This window comes from Silurus meridionalis, chromosome 6 (assembly GCF_014805685.1).
Source record: "Silurus meridionalis isolate SWU-2019-XX chromosome 6, ASM1480568v1, whole genome shotgun sequence".
Classification (NCBI taxonomy): domain Eukaryota; kingdom Metazoa; phylum Chordata; class Actinopteri; order Siluriformes; family Siluridae; genus Silurus; species Silurus meridionalis.
Window position 1 is genome coordinate 16817144 of NC_060889.1, and position 15170 is coordinate 16832313.

Here is a 15170-nt window from a genome sequence, read left to right on the forward strand (position 1 = left end):
GAGACAACTGAGGCTTGTATTTACACGCATGCGCGTTGACGCTTAATTAACAGGCGACAGAGCGAACTGACTAATCGCCGGGTGTCGGCTGGAGCGGCGCGCTGGACCGCGGTGCGCTCTGACAGCAGAAGCGGGTTATTATCCCACTCATCTGGCAGCACGGTAAGCTCTCTAACACCACCTTCACACACACGACTCTGTCTTATAAAACTTCTAGGACTTGTGTCAGGATATGTGCCAGAATAGGCAAGTGGACGGCAGTTCGGTTTATCACGGACAGATTTTGAAAGGTCTGTTCAAAGCTTAGGGCTGGATTGGATAACTAAGTTACCACGATGAAACTTTTTCATGGCAGTAAATTCAAATGATGGCTGTTTTCTTTGTGTGTGTGTGTGTGTGTGTGTGTGTGAGAGAGATAGAGAGGTGACGTTTACTTCTTTTAGTGCCACATTCCTATGCTCTTCTACACAATTGTTATCAGAAGAAAGTACAGATGAATGAAATAGAAAGTGATCAAGCCTTCAGTGTAACCCAGTTTCATTTCAGCATAAATGTGGACATAGTATGATGTGAACAATAGAGCTGTGTAAACGTTTCTCGACATTATCCAGGGTGTGTCTGTCATTACTTTGCCCCAGAGCTCATACTGCTTATACTCCTCCAGAGGCAGTTTCACTTTCACTGTAAGGCTTCTACACTGCAAGCAACAAATGTACATTTCAACACATAAACTATACCAATGAGTGTTTATCTGTACACTTCACTAGACTGCTTTAACCTTTGATCAAAACCAGAAAGACTTTTTCATTGATATTTTAGTCTGTATTCAATATTTTAGATGCCTTTTCTTAATTCCTAGTCTAATTCATTCAACTTATATACAAAAAAGTATCACGAGGAGAGAAGATGGAGAACAGATCTCATCGGGAACAGTTTCATTTTGCGCACAATTCAATTGAATTCCTTTTAACAATGGACAGTGTCTCAAAGCAGCAGGATAAAGCAATACGTAGGTTATAAAACGCCTATACGTTTATTGCTTGTAGGTTTCACCCAAATAAGTGCATCCCTATTAAGAAAGCCAGTGGTGATATTGGCAAGGGAAAACTTCCTGAGATTGTAAGAGAAAGAAACCTTGAGAGGAACCAGACTCAAAAGTGAACCCATCTTCGTCTGGGTGTCTACGAAACTCCATCTGTCCATTTGTTTAAAACAATAGAACTTTTTATTCCTGAGCTTTTCACTGATAGAAGTCTAAGTTGCTGTTGTTTTTTTAGTTACAGTGCATCCGGAAAGTATTCACAGCGCTTCAGTCTTTCTACATATTCTACATATTACAATATATAACATACAGTATGTTATAGCCTTAAAAATTCATTCTTTTCCAAAATTCTACAAACAATACCCCATCATGACAATGTGAAAGAAGTGTGTTTGAAATCGTTGCAAATATAAAAAAAAAAATGAAAAATCAGAAGTATTTACAGCCTTTGCTCAGTACTTTGTTGAAGCACCTTTGGTACCAATTACAGCCTCAAGGATTTTTGGGCAGTTTCTCCCATTCTTCTTTGCAGAACCTTTCAAGCTACTTCAGGTTGGATGGGGAGCGTCAGTGCACAGCCCTGTTCAGATCCCTCCAGAGATGTTCAATCGGTTTAAGTCTGGGCTCTGGCTGGGCCATTCAAGGACATTCACAGAGTCGTCCCATAGCCACTTCTTTGTTATCTTGGCTTGGTTTGCGCTCTGACATGCACTGCTAGCTGTGGGATCTTATATAGACAGGTGTGTCCCTTTCCATATCATGTCCAATCAACTGAAATTGGACCTCAATCAAGTTGTAGAAACATCTGAAAGGTGATCAGTGGAAACAGGATGCACCTGAGCTCAATTTTGAGTGTCATGGCAAAGGCTGTGAATACTTATGTACATAATTTTTTTTCTCGTTTTTTATTTGTAATACATTTGCAAAGATTTTAAACACACTTCGTTCAAGTTTGTACAATTTTGAGAAAAAATTATGGATTTAATCCATTATGGAATCCATTAAGGCTGTAACATAACAAAATGTGGATAAAGTGAAGTGCTGTGAATACGTTCTGGACACACTGTAGGTTTGGTGTAAAACCTATTCAGTTCAAGTGATCAGTCAAACAGGCTTGGAATGCGATAATAAATAAAACAACTTAATTTATAGTAGTGTACAACTTTGATCACTATAATAATTTTTTTTTAATTCACACATTTTATTTACTGTATAAAATATAATGCTTATAATTTGTTTTAAAGGATATAAATGAGATTCTTACTATTAAATCCCAATCTTCAGTTTTCCCAAAAGTCTCTTTCTTATAAACACAGGTACACCTGCTCATTTATGCAGTTATCCAATCAGCCAGTCATGTGGACGCAGCACAGTGCAGAGAATCATATATAGCTTCAGTTAATTTTCACATCAAACAGCAGATATTGTGTGTTTCTAAGATGGTGGATGAGGAAGCGGTGAAGAAAATGCTGCGGACTGTTCTACAGTCCAGGTCTGCAATCTCCTTGCCTCGTCTGCAGAACGAATATAAAGAATTGACAGGTGAAACCATACCACACAAACAGCTGGGACATACCACAGTGGATGCCCTGCTGCACAGTATGCCCTCAGTGGTGCAGCTGGACAGGAATCGCTCGGGGGAGGTGAGCTGTATTTGCTGTGAGAATTCCCGTTTCCTATCATATATAGATAAATTATTCATTTGGAGGTGTTGGTTATTTTCTATATGTAGACTATGGTGTGATATTTTACAGTGTCATTATTGTAAATTAATTCATAATATATTTAAAATGATGAATGAATCTGCAGCGTAGAACATACATTTCAGGCAGACATATTGTGGTTATGTAAAAAAGACAGCAGGGGTTTTACATTAAGGTCTCAAAGCTGAGACACACACACACTACACAAACACTCCTCATGTGCAGCATATGTATTTTTCATTGTGTAGGCTATGAATATGATGGGAAATGTTCAATAGAGTTTGTTTTGGGAGCCTGTAAGTACTAGAGTATTAGATTAGCTTAGTTTAGATTAGATAAGATTAGATTAAATTAGATTTGCAAGCAAATGTTCTAGATGATCTAGGTGCACCATACTTATAGCAGTATTTGGGCTGTTATACAAATCTCATAGGCCTCATGTTAGTTTCTTAACAGACTTGAGTTTCAGACTTGAGTTGAGATTTAAAAAAATAATAAAAAACCACATCAGGTTCCAGAGACAACTGGCATCAGCAGTCTTTTCTTTTGTCCTTTTCTCATTTTTAGGTGATGTGTTATGCCACTATGGGGAATGAAAAAGAAAACATCACAAAGCTAGTGGCTAGACAGCATGCAGCTAAGAAGACTGGCCGTCCTCAGATGGTCAACTGCCAGATGAGAGTCAAACCTACTTCTCCTTTGGTGTTAAACGGTAGTACTACATCGCATATACCTTATAATCTTGAGATTCAGTTCTAAATATCGGCGGAAAAACCAAACTTGTTAATCAATATATTGCGCTACATTCATTTTGAGCATTTGTTCTGTCTTGCACGAGTAGACAGTGAAGATGCACAGTGCCGACTCATTCTTAGTGCAGGTATTTGTGGTAATTGCATTATACAACTTGAAAGATTTTACTGATAAAAGTTTGAATGTGGAGAATGGATGTGGATTGCTTCTTCTCAGATGTCTCTCATACACCCCAGTTTTGGAATGGTGAGGTTTTAAGATGGCCGTGTCCTAGTTAAACTCCTCTGAGCATGTAAGGATGCTAAGAATAAAGCTCACTATGAGGACAGTCAGCAGCATATACACTACGCTGCTAACTTCCTTGTGTTCAGCGCTAAGACTGATCCCGGATCAGTAGCTCAGTGAAGCAGTGGAGCCGTAGGATGATTCAGCAGAAACACAGCAGTCGTATTTTCGCACACATCACAGATGCAGTGGCAGAGATTGCGAGAAAAGAGAGAGAGAGAGAGAGAGAGAGAGAGAGAGAGAGAGAGAAATAGGAGAAGGAGCTGAATGAAGACACACACCACTGGCTGTGCTTTTGCTTTTTCGCCTGTTGTTTATCTTTTGTCCTTCTCCTATTTTTCTGAATGCTCTTTCTTCTCCTCTCCTCCTCTCCTCTCCTCTCCTCTCCTCTCCTCTCCTCTCCTCTCCTCTCCTCTTTGCCGAAGCTTCCAACCTGCTGAGCGTTTAGCATTAGAGCAGTCTGGGCGACAGTACATGACTATATATCTTTGAAGCTAGCTGTGGAAAAGGAATCATTGAAATGATTGCTGCACTCTCCATCTGAATGCTCTAGTCTCTGCAATGCTATCGTCTTTCAGTCGCGCACAGAGGTATGAATGCTATAGTGAATGTAAGCAGGAGGTTATGATTCAGGGCTGAGATTTGTTAAAGTGTATGATCAGGAATTGGTGTAAAGGTATGATGACATTGCATTCCTTTGTTTGACTATGTGCACTTTGGAGATCATAATGTCTTGTTTTTTTATTTACACAGAATTACTAAATGCATTTTTATACTTTTGCCAGCAATGTACATGAACAAAACCACATTTTTCTACATATCGATTAGTCCACCATATATTTTTCTTGTGTGTAATAGAATTTCTGGTTTTTCATAGCCAAACCCAGGACGTCTCTTAGGCAACCTGAATACCGCGGTCGTCACGGTCGAGTCAGTGGTCGCACACCGAGCATGAGGGAGACCCAACCTGATGGGAGAGGCAGTAAAGTACACAACACTCCACCAGATACGCCCAACAGAAAGGGTAGTCTGACATCTGACAGGTATGAATATATATATAAAATATAAATTATTAGATTGGGTAGCAGAAAGAGGACCATATTTGGAAGGGCACTGATGGGTAGATTGTTATTAGATTTGCAATAATACCATTGTATATATGTATGTATAAAAGCACTGCAAAAGGACAAAGAATACAGTGTGAAAGAGCTGTCCAGGGACACATATTCTAGTTGATGGGAAAAAACATTTCCTCTTTCCTTTTTTCTATTTTGAGTTCTGTTTTTTGGTCTTCTATCGCTGTGACTTGAATAAGAAATAAGGAGTGGAGGTCAGTTGAATGTTCACTTAGTGTGGTGTGTATTCAGCAGCAAAATGTTTGTGTGTGTGTGTGTGTGTGTGTGTGTGTGTGTGTCCATGTTTATGTATAATGATTCCTGCCAACAGGCAGAGCTTTTCACAGTAAACAACTGACTTCACCCATTCAGCTGTTTTCTGTAGCTCTAGCTATGGCATACACACAATGCAAAGCAGAGAGCTGGGGTTGCATAGCTAAACGGCTGGGCCGGGGGTCACTAATCCTCTTGCCATCCCAGATTAGCAATTCTAAATGAGTCGGCAATGAATCAGCAGTTTCTTTTGTTTTGGTAAGATTTCGGTCAAAGCGTAGTTCATATGACACCTAGAATTAAATGGAACAAGCATAATATCTGCACAAAAGCCTTTTTTACCTGAGCCAAATAATATAAAAACAACTATACTGCACATATCATTCAGGTAAACAGCAATCCAACTTAATAATCATTCGATGTGCAGCAGTTAATTTAAGGTAAATTATTTCAGATTTTTTATGAGTTTTTATATCATGAGTTTTCAACTAGTTACAGCCTCTACTCAGAACTCTGTTTAAAGGTTATTAAATGAGACACAACTATATTATTTTTTTTACCTGATGTGTGTTTGGTTTGTAACTGGATTGCAAAAGTTAGTTCTGAAGTCCAATTAGGGTTATGGGACTAAAAATGCAGGGATCATTTTTAAAGACAGCTCTTATGAACTGGATATAGTGAATATTTTAATTTTTAAAGCATTGTTAGTTTGGAATACTGGGGCATAAAATGCCATTAAAGAAATAACAGCACAACAGTGTGTTGGTTCATTTACATCTACTTGTCATTAAATGAATTTCATAGAGCATCATGCAAAACACCATGAGTCTCCACTTCAGATTCACACCTTTACACTTTTCCAGATCGGATAAAAGGATGACACTGCCATCCAGATTCCAAAAGGAAGTGCACACCCACCTGTCTAGGAACCCTCAACAGAGCCACGGTAAGTCTTCTTCTTCTTTTCTTTTATTTAGTTCAGAAAGGCTGGAAACTGGGACTGATGCTTATTAAACAAATCATTGTAACTTTGCAGAACATGTAAGACAAGCCCCAATCTCCAGCAAGTGCCTTTATAGCATGCTGTAGGAGGTTGAGCTTTCATCATTTCAGGTCCTGTCAAAGGAAAACATTGTAAACTGTGTCCTCATTACTGCATGAATACAGTGATCTTCAGTTACAGACAGGCTCACCTCCTGTTATTATAGAGCAGGTCATAAGACAGGGCACCCAGACAAGCTTATGTTAATAGTTGGTTATGTGCCTGTTATGATCATTTTACTGCAGGATTGGAATAAGTTTATATTTGCTTAAGGATCTTTATTCTGATTTGAATTCTTTGCTAGAAAACCATCTACTCTGTTTAATGCTAGGAAGGTGCTTGTAAATGCACAATGTGTTTCAATACTGACCTCTTTAAACATTTTCTCAGCTCCTTCAAACCTTAATGAAAGCATCCCTCCATCAAAAACCCGGACACAACCAAATCTCTACAATCCCAAACTGGTCCAGTGCCGCCTCAAAGAGGTTCTAAGCAAGCACAGCAATGGCTTCTGGGTGTCTAAACTTCCACAATTATACCAAGACCTATACAAGCAAGAGCTGCCCAGTGAAGCCTTAAAAGATCTGGAACAGTGGCCCCATATTTGCACAGTGAGTTCAGCTGAAGTTTGACCAAATCTAGACTTGATTATTTATAAAGAGAAATCCACCAAAATGGATTTTATATCTAGTCAACGTTTCTCTGACGATTTAACTATTTGCTGTAATGCATAAAGGCAGCTATTGTAAGAGGCTTTTCATTAATGATATTTGATATATTTTGATATATAATGATATTTGATATATATTGATATATAATGATATTTGATATATTTTATAATGATATTTTATTAATTGATAGTAGCTTAACCATGCATATTATATGGTATATGTATTTAAGGGCTTTTTCTCCCACATTCAGGTTGAGAAATCATGCAGTAGCAAATCTCAGGAGCTACTGTTGTACCCTGCCAAGAATGCTAGCCTAAGCACAAACACATATAGCCTTAAATGACTCATGCCAAGCAGTTTCCATCACCTCCAAAGCCCCAGAGAGTGTCCAGAAAACCAAACACATCAAGCCCACTGGCATCCCCCAAGGCTGTACCCAAAGACATCAAACAAAACCTAGCAGAGCTGCTTCTTAAGTACAGCAGTGGCTTATGGGCTCATGCCCTCCCCAAACTCTACCAGGATACTTACAAGACCAACTTGCCTGAGTATGTGCTTGACAACTTGCCCCTGCTCTCAGATATATGTACCATTGACTATCCCGTGCCAGACAACCCCAAAAGGGCAATTTTGTACGTGAAGTTATTACAGGATGAGAACTGCAATCAGACAGACTCAGCAGACCTGAAGGCAAGAGAAGAAGCTGGGAGGCGTCTCAGTTCTCAATCTGTGCCTCTCTCTTAATTCCCAGGGAGGAGTACCCATCAGTACTGGTGGTGGAGGCATGCAGTACTAACAGTGTAGTTCTCAGGTAAAAGGACGATCATGTGTATTTACATAATTAGTAACAGAATATAAAAGAAGAAAAAAAACACTGGATTTGGTTATGTTTGGCTTTAGATACATCGGTGAGGATTATTCCAAAGCCCAGGAAAAGCTGGAGGATGACATGAAGGAATTCTACCAACAAGATAACACCCGGAAACCACTGATCTCAGTTTCATCAGGCCAATTATCTGCAGTCATAGCTGAAGAAGAGGACGAGATCCTCCGGGCACAAGTGTGTGAGGTCAAGACTGATAAAGTCAAGGTGCGTCCAGTGGGAAATGTTTATTAAGTATATAGCCAAATTTTTGTGGTCACCTAAAATCATACTCATATGTACTTGTAATAGATTTTGCCACTAGGCCCCCTGCCCTCCTTTTTACCATTATACTATACAGCACTCTTTTCGGAAGGCTTTGTAGCATGATGTAGGGATGTATTGAGGTCAGACACTGATGTTGAATGGGAAGGACTGAAGTTTTGTCAGTGTTCTAGCTCACCTGGAAGCATTTAGTTATTTTACATGGTAGACCTTTGATAAATTCTTTTGGCACATACTAAGACTCATTTCTTCCAGGAAAGTGAAATGTAGCACATACAAAGACGTTCTATACTACTGTGTGTGTGTGTTCAACTCTATTACAAAACCACAAATGGGTGTAATGGCCAGGTGTCCACATACCTTTGGCCATATAGTGTAGGTTTACTGGTTTTACCAAATTTGTGCGATACACATTGTTCTTTTATGTGTATTAGTTGACACCTTGTGCAGTGTTATGATAATAAAATAGGTTTATACATTAACCACTGCTGATTTTTTTTTATTAGGTTTATTATGTGGATCATGGCGTTTATGATGTTATTAGTAAAAGCAAGCTGCTGGAGTTGCATGAGAAATTTTTCAAACTGCCATTCCAAGCTACCAAATGTAAATTGGCTGGTGAGTTTTAAATATGGTTTTGGCTATTGATTTATATACTTATATGGATTTATATAAACTAGAAGATTATTTATATTTCTATGGGAATGCATGTAGTTTTGATGCCTGTCACTGTATGTGTTAGGCCTTGAAGCCTTTGCTCTGGAGCCAGCAGTGTTAAAACGATTTGATTCCATGGCAAGTGGTAAAATCCTGCTGGCTGAGATCCTAGAGCGAGAAGACATTCCTGTGATGGTGTTATATGACACGTCACAGGAAGATGACATTAATATCAATTCTTCCTGCCTGGAATCCCTGCGAGAAAAGACTTTAGAGAGTCCTCTGCAGGTACTCAGCATAACCACACTAATTAGACCTATGTGAGGTATCTCAATGTGCCCGGTTTTAACATTGCTTTGAATTTTTTTTGTCTAATAGCTAAACAGTGCTTACATGAATGTGAGTGTGACCAGTGTGTGTTCAGACGGGACGTTCTACTGCCAGCTGCCCTCTCGTGGTTTGACCAAACTAAGCGAAATCCTTGAGAAGACAGAGAGCTATTTCCACAACCAGGTACAAAGGCAATAGCGGGTGTGTAAAAGTACACACATCCTTCACTCAAGTAGAAGTATAGATACTCATGTTTTAAAGACTCTGGTAAAAGTTGATGTACTGACTACACTTTTTTACTCAAGTCAAAGTAAAGAATTTTGGGCTCTGACATGCACTTAAGTAAGAATTAGCCATTACTACTACCTGTTTTAGTTTCACGCTGGTAACTGAACCTATATATATATATATATATATATATATATATATATATATATATATATATATATATATAAGCATTTTGTTACCTTATGAATGTATTCAAGCTGAACAGCCACCATATAGAACACAAGTAGAGAAAAGATGATGATGATCAGGTGATCAGAAATGTCTCTGTTCTCAGTCATGTTTACATCTCTGATTCCCTCTGTCTCATCCACATTAACCACAGACTTCTTGTTGATTTCTGCCATGCTTATTGTTAGCGTTGTAAACTAGTCTACAGCTGTGGTGTGTGAGAGCCAGAAATGATACACCAGTGGCAGATTGTAAAAGCCGCACAATCACAGGAAACAGGTTAATGGGCTGAAAACGGTGCAATGAGAATAAAAAATATTGATCATGTCACCAAATACATTAAAACTAAAGTAACGAGTCTGTTTTTAAAATAAAAGAAGTAGAAAGTACAGATATTTGTGTAAAAATTTAATGAAAATAAAAAGTTGTTTGAAAAATAAATAGTGAAGTACTGATACCAGAAAAATCTACTTAAGTACAGTAACAAAGTATTTGTTACTTCTGGTCTCTGCTAGACATTTGCATCTGAGGTTTAAAATATGTATACATGAATACAGTAATGGGCATTAAGTACATTAAAGCCTGAACATTCTGTGCCAGTGAAAAGACTTACTTAAAAGAAAAAAAGACATTACAATACATATATAAAAAAATAAAACAGACACTCTACTATATTTATTATAGGTTAATTGATACTCATTAGTTATTAGACAATACTATGGTTACAGTTCTTGCAAATATTACATAAATTAATTACTTTAACATTTAAAAACAGTTTATTAAATAAAAACGAACAAAAATGTGTCATTTTTTTGTTGCTCTTAGAATGTTTTTTTTAAGAGGTGTGTGAACTAAGAACATAATCAGATTAGAAACCATAAGCTCCATATGCTCAGACCCTGACATGGACTGTATGATGCACTTAAAATTAGACCTTCATAATTATACGTAACACAATTTAAACTAAAATAAATATTGTACATTGAATTGAATACACCGAAACATTCAATTATATAGGATTTACTAAGTGTTCATGCAGCAATTAAGGAATAATTTAGATCTTATTCCCCAAATCTCTGAGTAAAATTTCAACACTTGCATTATTTCTTGTCCACAAGGTCACATCAGAGTCACTTGTGTCTAGACCTTTCTGTGGAAAAAGCTGTCTGGCTCGATACAAAGGCAAATGGTCTCGAGTTGAGGTAAGAGAGAACAGGTTTGGTCATTTGGGAATATCACTGTTTGTACAAGACTTAAAAAGTCTCATTCACAAAAGATGAATAAAAGTACAAGACAAAAGAAAGTTACTGAACCAGATGAGTCTGGGTTTAGGTACATATGTAATCTCATGTGTATTACACTCCAATCAGTCAGATTTATTAGATGATTTTGAGTTCCAATCCTGACAACCCCACAGCTGTCTATAGCTCTGAGACCTTTGGCTGGGTGGGACGGATGGCATCACTCTCTCCATTCTCAATCAGTTACTTTTATCCAATTTTAGGCTTCCTTGATTTTATTTATGTGGAAGATTGGCAGTCAGTGTTTTCCTTAACATGTGTTCAGCTGCTCTGTGGCAAATAGTAAGAATGTTGTTCTAAAGAGAAGGAGCATGTGCCGTCCCTCACCCACCCGGTTTGGCATGTGTCATGTTATACTGGCAAGATAGCTAATTTGTTAGAATTAGCAAATTAGCAAACTGGGAGAAAAATTAGGTTAAAACATTTTTGGAAAATGACTGTCTAGTGTTATTACATTACACTAGATCAAAATCAATCTAAGTTTAATTCTCTAATATGCAGATAACTAACCTGCATGGTAGACGGGTGTTGGACATCCTGTTTGTGGACATGGGGGTTCAGGCATCCGTTGAAGTCACTGAGCTGAGAGAAATCCCGCACCCTTTCTTACGCGACCTTATCACAATCCCGCCGCAGGTCAGAATGCCTTTATTCTTGTTTGTCTATATTTAAAGTAATCAGACTCAATGTAATTATTATATGCACCTGTTTATAGTCATCAGTGTCTATGTCTTCACAGGCAGTGAAGTGCTGTTTGGCAGATTTGCCTGTCAGTGTGAGCTGTTGGACTCCAGATGCAGTGCAGTGGCTAAGAGACACAGCTCTCCACTGCAGTGACTGCAGCTTGAAGGCCAGTTCTTTATTAAAGCTAAATGTATTTATAAGCTTTACTTGTGGGGAATCGTTTTAAAGATAAGTCTATTTAGATATTGTTACTTCTGTTAGTTCTTGCTTAGTACTACTAGGGATTCCGTTCCATTTGAAATGTCTTTATATTACCCTTTATTTGAATCAGCGTATTATTTCCTACAGATTGTTAAACTGGAGGAGAGCAAGCGCCTGGCCCATGTATACCTATTTACTAATAAGAACTTCCATGACCCTAGCCACAGCCTCAACCGCCAGCTTGCCAACTCCGATCTCTGGAAGCATCATGATGATGTGTTCTTGAGCAGCCAGGGGTCTCTGAAGAACCCTACTCGAATTGCATTATCAGATACAGCCCCGATTACAACCCCTACGCCCTCTACTGGCACCTCCAGCCCAAGCACCAAAAGAGCAGACAAGGTTCCACAGCCAAGTAAGAGGGTGGCACCCAATTTAGGTTCCGGTAGCAACCCGACTGGGAATCTGACTTTGCCACCTGTGCTTCAACTCCCTCAAGTGGGGCAGAATATAGACATCTATGTGTCAGTTGCATGCCACCCAGGCCATTTTGTGCTCCAGCCATGGCAGGATATGTACAAACTGGTGGTCTTAATGGAGGAGATGATTCTGTATTACAACAAGACAGACGAGAGGCCACTCACAGTGGAAAAAAACCAGGTGTATGCAGCCAAAGTGGAAAACAAGTAAGTAGCTGGAAATGTCATACATAGTGTTTCGGTAGTGATATACACTATATTGCCAAAAGTTTGCGGCCACCTGGTCATAAGTGGGATGTATGAAATGTGCTTTTAAGCATCGCATTCCATGTTTACTCATAATTTGCTCTTAGAATTCCCTCAACTCTTCTGGGAAGATGTTCCACTAGATTTTGTTAGCAAAGGCAGGTACTGATGTAGGTGACGAGGCCTGGGGTACAATCAGCGTTCCAATTCATCCCAAAGGTGTTCAGTAGGGATGAGATCAGAGCTCTATAGCAGGCCACTCAAGATCTTCCTCTCTAAAGCATGTAAACCAGATCTTCAAGGAGCTCACTTTGTGCACAGGGGCATTGCCATATATGATTGTGTGCTTCCAGTTTTGTGGTAACAGTTTGGAGAAGAACCACATATGACAGGAAAGGTTAGGTGTCCCAATACTTTTGTCTATATAGTGTACATGATGTTCCAATAGTGAAGCATGTGCAGAAAATTATATGATAAAAAAAGCAAATTTTATATATAATTTTAGTTTATTTAATAAAATAATCAATCATTTGTATCTGAATTTTCTTGCAAGGGGTTTTGCCTGTTTTTTCTAGTCATTTATTGATAATATTTTCACAAAATAATGAATTAGAAATTATGTTAATTGCACAGTAGTCAATGCACAATTTTGAGCTTCCTGAATTATTTATACATATGAATTAAGTTTATCTGATTGTCCAACTGTTCATATTTTTGTCTGTCATTAATCTCACATGAAGGAACCCTGACCTTTTTGTTTTCCAGTTGGCATCGAGTGCTTGTAAAAGGAGTTCTGATCAACGGCCTTGTATCTGTTTATGAGCTTGACTACGGTAAGCATGAGCTGGTTAGCTGCACGGTGCTGAGGCCCCTCATCCAGGAGTTCAGGCAACTCCCTTTCCAGGGCATCACTGCTCAACTGGCAGGTAAAACAGGTCGCTTACAGAAATCGTTTCTCTGCTTCTGATTTTTTTCCGTGAAAAAAACACCACTATAATTTACTTTTCTTGTATGAGGAATGTTTCTTGTGTTCTTTATTTGTTTAACACCGGATAACATTTTGGATGTCGGTGAAAATAAATGGAAATTCATCAGTCATTGCCAATTTAAAGTGAGAAAATCTAGACAGAAACTTTGTGAAATAAAATAAAATTGACCTTGTGTTGAGGAAAAAATAAAAAAATGCATTCAGAATTTTAATTATTAAAAGAAATTGTGCTTGTCAATATTAATTATAACTGTAAGAGTGGAGGGGAGGAAGAGGGGTGGGCAGAATACTATTTTGCTTCTTTTTAATGAAAATGTAAAAAAATTGCAGTCACTACAATTTTTTATGGTTTATAAAAAAAACAAACATAAACCAAGAAAAAAGAGAAATGATTAAACAGTGAAGGAAAAAGCGCCATCTGGTGGATGATTTTGATTGTAAGGATATTTTGTTCACATCCATAACTACTAGAATGAAATCGTGGTTTATATTAAATAAATGTTTTTAAATGTTTTTTTTTTTTAAAAAGTGGTTTTTGTGCTCGTCCTCTTCATTTTTGAAGGTGAAATGAAATATGATTCATGTTGCATGTAATCAACCCTTTAATGCTTTCTATAATCTACATTCCTCTTTCTGTAGGAGTGAAGTCCAGGCAGTGGTCTGAAGAAGCTTCCATTTTATTCAGGAACCATGTGGAGAAAAAGCCGATGGTGGCACAGGTGGAATCGGTGCAGGAGGCGGAACAGCCATGGGATCGCAAGCTCACTGTCTACCTGGTTGACACGTCTCAGGAGGACAGCGACATCTGGGTCCATGACCTTATGGCTGAATTTACAGATCAGCTCACCAAGGCGGCGTAACATTCATGCATTCATGAGTTCGATCTGAAAATGCTGCTTGTGCTTGACTTGAAAGTATGCACTTGTTTTAGAGTTTAGTACACTGAAAAATTATTTAATTACGTCAAATCTAGCTGCAAGGTGAATGATTAAAAAAAAACTACATTGAATTACCTGTAGCTCTATCTTTGCCTTTAAGCTTTAATCATTGTGAAGATGCATCAAAGCTGTCAAATAAGCGAAAAGTAATTTCGGGGGTATGGTGGGATTGTGGGATGGGACTCGATCTGTGCGGATGGCGCAGGACAGGATGATCACACACACAGTCACACACTCATTTACACCTATGTGAGATTTTTAATCATCAGTCCAGCTACCAGCATGTTTTTGGGAAGATTAAAAGATGATTAGGTTTGAATAATGTGAAGTCTGACAGGTTTAACACCATTCTGACATTCAGAAACCAGTTGATTCTACACAGTTAACTAGAGTCACAACAGAATTTTACACGGAATCTATGAATGTTGAAAATGTTGACCAAGTGCCACAGTTCATTGCAAAGCTGGGGAATCAACTTATTTCTTCCTGAAATGTGACGACAGCTCCACAGGTTCTAAACAAGCCTTTGGAGTTTGTTAACACTTATTTAGTACTTCCTTTTCCTATTTAAAAAAAAAAAATAATAGAAAATGAATGAAATTAGCTGGTTTCTGCAGAAAATGTGATAGTCATGGTATATTTGGCAACCTAAGGCTACATCCATAGTGTTAGTGTGGCTTAATAGCCGAGTTTTATTTAGCTAAAACGTGCAGTGTAAATTCTTTATGAACATTAAGATCTAACATTTCTGTTCAAAAATAAAACACACGAGCTGGGGTTAATCCCACATGGAAAGAGTTTGATAAATAAAGTTCAAGAAGGATCATAGATGTGATGTTTTCTTTGTGGTGGAAAAATG

At 38.2% G+C, this 15170-nt stretch overlaps 1 protein-coding gene across 1 annotated transcript; it reads left to right on the forward strand.

Annotated features, from left to right (window-relative positions):
* The first annotated feature begins 66 nt into the window (after positions 1–66).
* Positions 67–15139, forward strand: tdrd7b (tudor domain containing 7 b). Its single transcript, XM_046851237.1, is given in 19 exon segments — positions 67–162; positions 2482–2685; positions 3313–3457; positions 4661–4826; positions 6035–6117; positions 6604–6824; positions 7135–7222; positions 7225–7617; positions 7620–7695; positions 7785–7974; positions 8538–8649; positions 8774–8976; positions 9067–9201; positions 10593–10676; positions 11277–11411; positions 11515–11625; positions 11808–12346; positions 13151–13311; positions 14013–15139. Coding segments are annotated over 18 exon segments (3267 nt in total). The 5' UTR covers positions 67–162; the 3' UTR covers positions 14234–15139.
* The last annotated feature ends 31 nt before the right edge of the window (positions 15140–15170 follow it).